The sequence below is a fragment of the Arachis ipaensis genome, chromosome B09 (genome assembly GCF_000816755.2).
Source record: "Arachis ipaensis cultivar K30076 chromosome B09, Araip1.1, whole genome shotgun sequence".
NCBI classification, from domain to species: Eukaryota; Viridiplantae; Streptophyta; class Magnoliopsida; order Fabales; family Fabaceae; genus Arachis; species Arachis ipaensis.
In genome coordinates, this window is record NC_029793.2 from 20246659 (window position 1) to 20258311 (window position 11653).

Here is an 11653-nt window from a genome sequence, read left to right on the forward strand (position 1 = left end):
CAGTATACACCTCATTATCGCTATTCAAAAATAAATATCTTATCCCTTTATGCTTTATAGCATCTTATCTGCTTTGTATTTATCTAAAAAAAAAATCATTACATGTTTATCAAAGAGCCGGAAAAGAAGAACGAGAGATTTAGATCAGATTAAGTGCATATAAAGGATAAGGATGAAGAGGTATTGGCTCAAGAGGAGAAGATTAATGAAAAGTGGAAGAGCTACTTCTACGAGTTATTTAATGAAGGATAGAAGACTCTTTCGAACCTTGGTCGATTATGCACAAGGGAAGAAGATCAAAACTTTGACTACTATCGAAAGATTCGAGACTTCGAAGTAAAAGAGGCTCTAAAGCAGATGAAAAATGGCAGGACAGTAGGACCTGATAATATCCCAATTAAGGTTTGGAAGGGTCTTGGAGAAAAAGGCATCAACTGGTTAACCATGCTTTTTAATGAGATTTTAATGTCAAAGAAGATGCCTGATGAGTGGAGAAAGAGCACCTTGGTACCTAGCTATCTATAAGAATAAGGGGGATATATAAAGTTACGAAAACTATAGAGGGATTAAGCTTATGAGTCATACTATGAAGTTATGGGAAAGGGTGATAGAACGGAGGTTGAGAAAAGAGACACAAGTAACAGAGAACCAATTTGGATTTATGCCAGGCAGATCTACCACTGAAGCGATATACCTATTAAGAAGGATGATGGAGAGGTATCGTAGTAATAAAAGGGATCTACATATGGTGTTTATTGATTTGGAAAAAGCATATGATAGGGTACCAAGGGAGGTCTTATGGAAGGTTTTAGAAAAGAGGAGAGTAAGGATCACATATATTCGGGCAATTAAAGACATGTATGATGGGCCACAACTAGTGTGAAGACTCAAGGTGGTGTGACAGAGGAATTCTCTATTGGTATAGGATTACACCAGGGATCATCCTTAAGTCCATACCTTTTCACATTAGTCTTGGAAGTACTCACAGAGCACATCCAAGAGCTTGTGCCATGGTGCATGTTTTTTGCCGATGATATCGTCCTTATGGGAGAGTCAAGGGAAGACCTAAATAAGAAGTTGGAGTTATAGAGAGAAGCTCTAGAAGTGTATGGTCTATGCATAAGCCGTAGCAAGACGGAATATATGGAATGTAAGTTCAGTCTGAGAAGGGAAAACCCCAATATAGAGGTGAAGATTGGAGAAAACATCCTACGAAAAGTTAAAAGTTTTAAGTATCTTGGGTGCATCATACAGGATAATGGAGAGATTGAACAGGATGTAAATCATAGGATCCAAGCAGGTTGGTCAAAATGGCACTAACAAATAGTAAAATACTGTACCCTAATTTGTCTCTGTGAATACCCGTCTAATTTCTACCATTCTTATAATAATTAAATAACACCTTAAAATTTATATACTCATACATAAATTAAAATAAAAACATAAAATCCATGCATAAATTAACACTCCAATGTACTTTATATAAGCAAAAAATGTGCGATTGAAATCACTTCAGTGTATATCACAATTCGAAACTAATTTAAGACTCCAATGTATATCGTCATAATAGTTAAATGAGAAAATATAAGGAGCTAATAAAATATGGTGTTTGCTACGGTACGATGATAAATTCATACGTACCAATACGTTTAAAATATAGACAAATAATAACAAACCATGTGAAATTTATTTTCCACGTCAGCATCTATTTTTTTTTTTTAAAATATATATTATATCACTAATTTTACTAAAATACCCTTATAATTTAATAAAAATAAAAAATATTTTTTAATTTACCCTAATCAATTATTTATACCAAAAATTAAATAAATTTAAAAAATATATAAAAAATCACTTTGTTCTGCTGGGTTTCTCCCAACCTTCACATCCCTTCTCTGCGTTTGTATCTTCCTCTCTTCTCTTTAATCTCGTCTCTTCTCCTCCATAAAGAAGACAAAGAAGTTTCCTCCATGGCGCCTGCCAAGGTCACCGTAGCTTTTGCACACGCTTCACCCAGCCAACGAGAACGTCGTCACGTCAGAGAACGTCGCCGTCTTCCTCGTTCCAGAGAGCGTCGCCGTCTTCCTCATTTTTCATCATCGTCGTCAGCCTCTCCCTTCCGGTAACTCCCTCCCTGCACTATCCATTCCTTCTATGCAAATAGTTTTAAGATGTTTACCTGTTGAGAGAAAGCATAAGCTAGTGCTCTTTCTTTTCTGGTTGATGCCTCCATTCTGTTCTGCATTCGCATTTTTGATACATAGCTACTCACAGTGCTATCATCCTATCCCATTCTTCCTGAAAATCTCATGAACTATGCTAGTTAACAGAATTCGATTGATGGCGAATTAATGTGCTAAATTGATAAGCTTAGCACCTTCAATCACTCTTTTAACACTTTTTTATTTTTGCAAGAATAAGATGAGCTTTGGTGAATTATTTTAAGCTTAATCTGAATTCAAGTCTTTGAATTTATGACAATATTTTAAAAAATGGTGTTCATATTCATCCTTCCCTTAAGGTTAGTCTCTATTTGTCAAGAGATGGTGTTGATATTCATCCTTCCCTTAACCCCCTCTTTTCTTGTCTCTTTAGAATTTATATATCCTTCTCACGCATGCATATTCAGATTAGAGCTAGATTGTTCATCAATTTGTGAAACTAAAAAATTATAATTTAAATTTCTTCTAACAAAATCATGAGCTGCTACTTGCTAGTTTCATGAATTTAACATGGTATTATTGGTTGTGTAACTGTAACTTTAGAACTCTTAAGTGAAGCTGAATCCTCATCTGTCACAACTGAATTGAATTCATTTCCACACAGGTATGATCTAACAGAACCCCATTTTCGATTTTCTGTCGAATTTCGCCTACCCTAAAAAAAAGTAACAAAATTTGTGATATAATCAAGAATTCTTGCAGCATTATATATATATATATAGCATTTTTGAGAGACTCACTTTGCTTTCATATGATGCAGCAGAACGGGTTTCTGGAGAAGACACTTCTTACCAATTCTCCAGTAAAACCCATATCTTAACTAGCTTTATGAATTTGAGAAGAATCAGAAGAAATAAGAATTCTGAATGAGATTTATATTAATTAATACGGACAATGCAAAGATATAGCATATAGAGAATGATGCTACTAACTTTAGCATTTCTACATTATTAGATAGTAAAGTTATAAAGGCCAAGCTACATTCTCACTTTTCCTCACAGTATTAGATAATAATGTAATTTTAGTCTTAGTATTTTCTTAATATGTGGCTATGTGCACCAAAACTTTAAAGAAACTTATTATTGTTACTAACGGTATCTTATAATATGGTGAAATCACATGTTAGCTAGAATTGAATATGATCAAGATGTATATGCAGGGATTTGCAGAGCTGGAATGCTGGCTCTAAATCAAGGAAAAAAATAATAGAAGCTGGAAAGTTAAAAAGAAAAAAAAAGGGTATATGGATTTAAGTGAAATGTTTTTATTGCTTTTTTTTTGCATATATACTTTTTGCACATGGCTTGTAGAGAATAGGCTTCTAAAAATGCTTTGCTTAATACTGGGGTTATGTACTCTCTTTGGTCATATTTGTGATAACTTTCCTGGTTAGAAAATGTCTTATTCTTTTGAGGAATGCCCCTAACCAGCTATGCACAATTTATTTGTGTGTATTATTACTTATTACTTGCTCTCTTTAAAAGCTTGCGGATCCCGCTAGGGAAACAATGAGATATGTATACAATAGCTACAATGGGCTCTTTATTAGGCCCAAATTAAAATTAAACCAGAAAATTAATCCTAATCCTATTATGGTTGTTTACTTTAACACACTACCATATTTTTACTATTTACAATTTTTCCCCAAATCTCCTAATCCCTTTTGTTTCGCTGATTGTTTCCCCAAATCCTCAATCCCTTTTGTTTCGCTGATTGTTTCCCCAAATACCCGTTCGCCGTTTCTTCTCCCAATATTCAAATCCTCCTAATTCCTTGCAGAGACCCGTGAGAGCGTTAGAACACTGAGCCCCGCAACCTGCAAGCAAGGAAGGTCACAGGCGAGCCCAAACGACCTGTTCCTTTCCCAACCAGCACGGCGCCGTCGCTGAACAACCGGCATTCGCTGCAACCCAGCTGCCGGGCGTGAAGCCGTCGATCAGAACAGTGGCGTGGGAGATCTCACCGCCGAACTAAACATCTTTCGAGTATTCCGCCACCGGGCCCCATAGTCTCTGAGCAAAGAAGCAACCGACCATCAAGAAAAAACCCGCCTGCTACTGAACGGGTCACCGGAAAGCGATCGAACATCTTGACCGGAAGAATCCTAACCATCCAAGGTAAGTGGGTGAGGTTGTTCAGTTTCTGATTAGTAATTGCGGTTGCATGTTTGATTAGTGATAGATTTTGTTGATGAAATACGTGATTAGCCATGGTGGAATAGCAGTAGGAGCCATTTTTGTAGTTAGTCTATGTTGTTGAAGTTCTTCATGATTTTATTTTAGCGCGGGAAAGGTTGGAAAAGTTTGGGATCGTGTTTATATATGAGTTAATTTTGAAAATTTTTTGTCTTTTTCCGTGTGGACCATGTGCATGTAACGTGACGTATAATAGCTGACTATCGTTGAATATTGGTTGATATTTGTTGGATGGTTACTTTAATAGGAATTTGGATGGTTAGTTTTGCAAATATTGAGGGATTCTGATATTACTTCCTACAACCGATGTCCCAGAACCAATAGAACCAGGATAACACCTCCCTAACTCGGATAACCTTGGAGTCTGAGAATAAAAAAAAGAACTTCTTGTTAATGTGAACTTCCTGTAGGATAAGAACTTATTGTTACCTTCTATTTAGATATAAAAAAAAGAAAAGTAATGACCACAACATAGACCTGACTAATAACTATAAATAGAAAATAAGGAATCTATTTTGATGTCAATGTGCTAACAAAGCAAACAAATTTATATTTATATAGGTACTCCAGCTGAAATTTTCTAATTAAACATGCAAACAGCCAAAACAGATGGATGATAACCAACAACGAGTAATAAAGATGTCACTAGCAATAAGTAGACTACTCTACTGTTATTGGTTTTATTTCTCTAATGTGAAGCCAATAGATTAGGCTGTCTTTTATGTTAGCTGACTTTTATGTTTTCTACCTTGGACTGCCATGGCTTATGGTTTAGGTACCTGGAATTTCAAAAGCATCTTTTGATCAGGATTAAAGTTATTTTTATATATGAATGAGTGGAGATTACTGTAATGGTTTATTCCAATTTTATCAACTTTGACAATAATACCAATGAATGCTAATTTAAAATTTCAAAATGTGAAATTGTACTGGGGAGTGGCTTTGATAAAAGTAGTATTAGTATTGAGAAAATGCAATAAGAATAAAGCACGTATAATAAAAAATTAAAGGATAGAAATTGCGAGTCGGTCTAATTGCATTTTGCATGAAAAATATTTTTGATGAATAATAAAAAATGTTTCTACTTATTAGATGGTAGTGGTCTTCATATATTAGATAGTTTTGTTTTAATTGATTTAATTGGGAGTGTTTTCCTAATTTTTAATTTTGTGTTCGCTTGCAGATTAGTGAGTGCTATTGTCTTTCAGATTGATTGATTATTATTATTACAAAGAGCAGTTTTGTAATTGTTATGTTTTAGCTTCTACTCCAGGTTTCCAGAATTGGTTGCCAATTTGTTAGTTGTAACCCACTTTGATTATTGTGCCGTCTTTGTTCTTTATCTCGCTGAACTTTATCATTTTCTCTCTAGTTTCTAAATCAATAAAATGGTGTGGCATATACTAGTCTTGTATCTAGAGAATCCAGCAATAGAGAATCATTCATTAGTGTTTTGGAGTTTTTGCTTTTCTTTTATTAAGGTTTTGTGAATTGTGAGTGCTTTGTGACGAGGATAATTGTGGTTAAATGGGGTCTGATCAAGCACTGCCTAACTGAAATAATGTGATGGGAGTTTCTTGTGGATTTTGTATATATATATATTGGGAGTTAGGGAATGTTATATCAGCCCATTGATTTATGTTGCTCATGATTCATCACCAGCACTATATACCAGAACTACCACTTTATGAGAGTCATTATTTGATCATGTGATTGACTCTTATTGACGGTGTGACACCAATTTATGCTGGTCTTAGTCCAAGCTTTGGTGAGGATAATAGGTTCTTTGACAAGACAGTGGCAGCAAAGAGAAATTGGGTGAGTTGCTGTTTTGCTTTGAACTGTTTGTATCCTCATTGAACCTGGTATTGGTTTATGCGGCTTGTTTATTAATTTCCCACGATTTATTTCCAATCCCTAACCTGGGTTTGCTAATTCATCTAAAACCTACATGTTTAAATCTGGAACGGGGGTCACTGTGACCAATTTTTCGATGTATTGGGTTGATTGACTTTAGCATACTATGCTGTTGGAATGAGGTTGTCAAATAATTCGAGCATGTTTGGTTATTGAATGCTGTTTGGATATGAATAAGTTTTTTTGGGGATATCCTTATGTCATTTGTACTGTTTGGTGTAGTGGTTATTTCCTTATTGTTGGAGGGGCCATTGGTGGGTATATGCATTTGAGGTGAATGCGAAGCGCATAGTTATACTCGACAGTTTACATTCTGCACCAGCAGATGACACACGGGATAAACTCGATGCATATGTGGTAAGAAACTGTACTTCTTTTATTCAAAATATAGCTATGTTATTCAATTCAATAGGATGTTGTTCCACTATGTTCATTCCATGGTTTTCAGGGGAGACTGTGTGAGGATATGGGAAGCATTGCTATACCTGGATTTGTTCGGACTCCGTACGGCCCAGCTCGTTCCTACGCTAGGGTTCCAAAGCAACCGAACAAGTGAGATGAAAATATAACCCAAATCTAAGGCTTCTTAAAATTTTTTTCAATAATTGAAAAAGTAATATTGTTTTCCTGTAGCTTTGACTGTGGCATGTGCGTTATTAAGTTCATTGAAAGTTGGAAAGAAGATCGTGAACTTTACGAATGGGACGAGGTTTGTTAAATAAACACTTTCATAATTCTAATTATTCGTGCTGTACAAAAAAAACATGGTAACAATTCTTAACACTTGGTTGCCTGATAAACCTATGCACATGATTCACTCAGTTCATACCGGATGGAGTTGATGCTAGACATAATTTGTGGCCCACACAATGCATTGGTTCATCAGCTTGTTTCATTATTGAGTGAAATGGTTAAACCCGTTCGTCGCAATGCACCACGGAACAAGAAGAAGAACGTTAGTTCACCATACACTGCACCTAGCACACGGTCATTGATTGAATGTGCGGAGGGATTACCGAAGGGGGCAATGCGCAAAGGCAGGAAGAAGTTGCTTACTTAGGATTAGTTGCAATGAAATGCACTACCACATTATACTGAGTTTACCTGCTGTTGAGATGCTTAGGGATTTGTTTTTGTCAAATTAGAAAGACTTGATTCCAGGACATCTTTTGTTTTTCTACATTACAATGATTTATTGGTTATGTTACCTAAAAATTATCTATTTTTTTCTATATTAGAATCCAGGATTTATCAAGACTGTTTGGTACAGTTGGCATAATTGTGCATGTTGAAATAGGTGACAACTAACCATCCACCAATATAGCTAAACTGAACATCTGATACCTTACTATACTGAACATCCAGTTTAACTAGATAAAATTCAAAACATAACAACCAAGTGCAACATAGATAAGTACTAACAGGTAACCATCCATTCTTAGAGAAAAAATGAACATCTCATTACCTATGGAAATGAACATCCACTTTTAATCTAATATTTATTTTAGTTAGTTTGATAACTAATATTTATTTGTTATTTTAGTAAAATATTTTTGCTCCGTATTATTTACTGCTGTCCAGTAAAGTATATAGTTCATCTAAAGAAATTTTGTTTTTCCTAAATATTAGTCATTTAAATAATATTTTATTTTATTCTAATTGAATTTTATTAGGCTTTCAACAGTTTTTTTTTTCAACGTATGTAGTTACTGTTCATAGAATGGATATAAAATATAATTATTTATTTGTTAAAAGATTTAATGTATTGGTCAACTGTTAGCCAAAAATTAGTAGTATAGTCTTCTGGAATATTTGTTAATTTTAAGGGTTTATAAGAAAAAACTTTGATTAAAAATAAATTTTTAAGTTACTAATAATGCAGTATTGTTAACCAAAAATTAGTAGTATAGTCCTCTGGAAGCATGTAGAATTAAGGTACAACTTTATTAAACTATCTGGTATATTACAGAATAACCACCAAATATATTCATTATGCATTAAGTCTACACGAAATAAAAATAGTAAAATGGTTTGTTCTAACTAATGGAAAAAGGGTTCTTGCAATTAATAACATATGGACCTTTGCAACAGCTGCCTTAGAACCTTGAAACTAACATGAATCCTATACATACAGAGTGGGGAAAATATACAATCTCACAACCTCATCCAACTAATCCCACTTTTTGTTGAAGGAGCTTAACAAAGACAGGAAACCACCGGCTTGTTCGGGACCATTCAGGCCAGAAACAGCACAATGGTTTGTATCTTCAAGTGTGTGCGGACGAACCACCTGCCAAAAAAAAAGAAAAAGTCCAAATAGTTATGTTCTACGATAGTACTATACCAAATAAACAATGAAAGTTGAGATTAAGCCAAAGATATACCGGGGGTAAATTCTTTTGTTTTCTCCGTCTTGAATTCTTGATGGACTTCTCAAGGGCAGAGCCGAGCCTCTTACTCTTTGGCCTGCCCTTTGTGGTGACCTTCGATGGGCCTTGGATGTCATCAACACTGACATCGTTCGAACTCTGTGAGCCAATGTTGGTCTGAGTCTCTGCCACGCTCTCGGACCTCTTTTTGGCACGGTGCGCAGCCAACTTGGCCCTTGTTTCTTCCAAAGCAACATGCAGCAATGCTGTTTCTTCATCGTCACCTACAAACTCTTGGGCAACATTGTAGAAGTGTGCACACAGTCCCCTGAATGCAACATGACTCTCATCCGACCGACTGACATCATGGCTACTTTTGACATATGTATGCTTGCGCTTTATCTTCTTGCTCCATCGAGGAAGAACATAACAAGAAGGTACTTTGTACACTTTATACGAATGGAACACTTCAAGGCAGTGACAGCACAACACACCTGAACTCTCAAAGAGATTACACTCACAACGAAGCTCCTGTGTGGAACGGTCAAAGTGAACATCGTACGGAACGCATAGAATAGTATCGTTGACTAGTTTCTCCTCTTCCACCTTCACGCAGACCAATGGACCCTGTTCATCAATTGCAGAAACTCTGCAGTTAGCCTTCTTCACAAACTCAATCTGAACATCCCTAAAAATGCTCGTGGTATACTCTAGTTGAAACTGTTTCTCCATAGGCGAGGTCGTTGCACAAGGGATGACCCCCCTCGAGTCTGCAGCATCATCCTCCAGTTCCCTCTGCTCCTTGACTCCAAGCACATTGTCATATTCATGAACAAATTGAACTAAGCTAGTTTTACTGGATAAGTATCCACCGTAGAATGCGTGCATGCTCTCACTCCTTTGCGTACTCCGCATTGATGCCCAAAATTCACCCTTGAAATATATTGGGACCCACATGCGTCGGTCATCATACAAATCTACAAGAAATAAATAATCCCAAATTAAGTATAGAAAGCTTACACCAAACATATTACTACGCATGTTAAATGACCATCCACAATCACTGATATACTAAACATCCAAATGTTTTCTATAATGAACATCCAACTAATTATCATCCAGAATTACTGATAAACTAAACATTCAAATGACGACCAATTGCAATTAAACCGTGAAAGGTAATCGTAAAGTAACAAACCTGACAGCCATGTGTTGTTATGTAAGTTGTACTCATCTATAAAATCAGTCCAGTTATCTTCAAATGACTCCTCCGTCCGAGAGTTCTACACAATGTCGTTTAGGTCACCGTACAAAGCTCCGTACCGGCGGTAACCCCCAAGCTTGGAAGGTAGCTTATTCATAATATGCCAGATGCACCACCGGTGGCGTGTGTCAGGTAAAGTATTTTTGATCGCACGGTAAAGGGATCGACATTGATCGGTTATGATACTCTTTGGAGCAGTTCCCATGCACTTCACCCATTGGCTAAAAACCCACTCATAACTTCCGATTTCTTCATTCCCCAACAAAGCACAACCAAGGAGGGTCGACTTACCATGGTGGTTGACCCCAACGAACGACACAAACGGTAATCCATGCCTACCAGAAAAACCAACCAGATGTAAGAAATGCAAATCACGATCAAATAGCGTTTTATAAAGAGTAGGAAAAAACACCAACTTAACTACTACGTACCTATTTGTACTGTACGTGCTATCAACTGACACGACGTCTCCATAGTATTCATACGACGCCCTACACCTTGCATCAACCCATACTGCACTCTTAAATTTACACTCCTCGTCCAACTTCACCGCGTAAAAGAAGTTCGGATTGATGTCCTTCATTCTCATGAAGTAGCTCATCATCTCCCTGACATCGGCATTCACGTTGCTATTGCGGAGCCTTGCTGTTATATAGTTTCTTAAATCCTTCTCTGAGAATCCCAAGTTAGAGGGGCCACCAGCCCCATTTGACAAAGCAAGGAATGTCTTATTTGGACGAATCCCAGTCTCATCATTATCCTCGATCACGCACTTCGCATGCATGGTCAGCTGCCTATACTCATGGTAGTGCACTGCCTTTCTCGGTGAACAGGGGTGTGAGTGCGTCAAGTCAACCTTGAACAAAACCCAGTCTTGCACGGCTTTATCAAACTTTACATATATCCTTGCCTTGCACCCAGCAGCTGAAATCGTATTCTTCCGCGTTGGTGCTTTAACACGAGACTCACGGATCCCGTCGCGATTACAGTGTATAGCTTGATTAATGGGAGCCTTTGTGATCTTGTCAAATGTTGTCGTCCTTATCTTAGTTGCAAATCCAGCTTTCTTTGCATAGGTCACATAAAAGTCATGTGCCATCTGTAACTGAGAAAACCGCATTCCAACTCTTGGTATCTCGTCTTCTTGTAGGTTACCATGATCTGGTAACTGTATTTTATATTAATCCGAAAGAAATATTAATTACCATTATTTATCAAATCAAACATGTACATTATGACTACACAAAAGTAAGCTAGACTACAATACCTCATCACCAAGCTCCTTCTCTTCACTTTCAACATCTGTAACATCCGACAACTGCGTGGCCTAAAATTCCAAAATAAACAAAGTAACCAAAAGGAGGAAGATCCTTATCAAAACTCATTTCAATAAAATCTCTAAAACAATCACCGAAAATACATCAATAGCTACAAATCCAGCTAAGAGAATTATTTTTTCATTTCATGTATTATTTAATTAATTTCCCCCCTTCCCCATTAAAATTTATTATTTTTTGTTATTATTTGTAGTTATCAATCTAAGAAGAATGTTAGAATCAATGTTTAAAACTTAAAAGTATGGAATAAATTATATTGTTAAATTATTATTAGATTAAACAGTTTAATTAAGTTTTTTTAAATAATTTAAATAATTATATTAAATATTAAATATTTTTTTTCATTCAA

At 36.1% G+C, this 11653-nt stretch overlaps 3 protein-coding genes across 3 annotated transcripts; 2 read left to right on the forward strand and 1 right to left on the reverse strand.

The window, feature by feature from the left end:
* Window positions 1803–4700, forward strand: LOC110266537. Its single transcript, XM_021111392.1, has 3 exons — window positions 1803–2122; window positions 3382–3461; window positions 4002–4700. The coding sequence occupies exons 1-3, from the start codon at window positions 1971–1973 to the stop codon at window positions 4109–4111; spliced, it is 342 nt and encodes a 113-aa protein (XP_020967051.1). The 5' UTR covers window positions 1803–1970; the 3' UTR covers window positions 4112–4700.
* LOC107619475 lies at window positions 6138–7554 on the forward strand. The gene is made up of 5 exons (XM_016321774.2): window positions 6138–6235; window positions 6557–6691; window positions 6783–6886; window positions 6968–7043; window positions 7146–7554. Exons 3-5 carry the CDS (start codon window positions 6801–6803, stop codon window positions 7392–7394), a joined length of 411 nt encoding a protein of 136 aa, XP_016177260.1. The 5' UTR covers window positions 6138–6235; window positions 6557–6691; window positions 6783–6800; the 3' UTR covers window positions 7395–7554.
* On the reverse strand, window positions 8505–11066 carry LOC107615168 (protein FAR1-RELATED SEQUENCE 5-like). Its single transcript, XM_021111796.1, has 4 exons — window positions 10399–11066; window positions 10154–10302; window positions 8719–9680; window positions 8505–8624 (listed from the first exon to the last, which is right to left on the reverse strand). The coding sequence occupies exons 1-4, from the start codon at window positions 11064–11066 to the stop codon at window positions 8505–8507; spliced, it is 1899 nt and encodes a 632-aa protein (XP_020967455.1).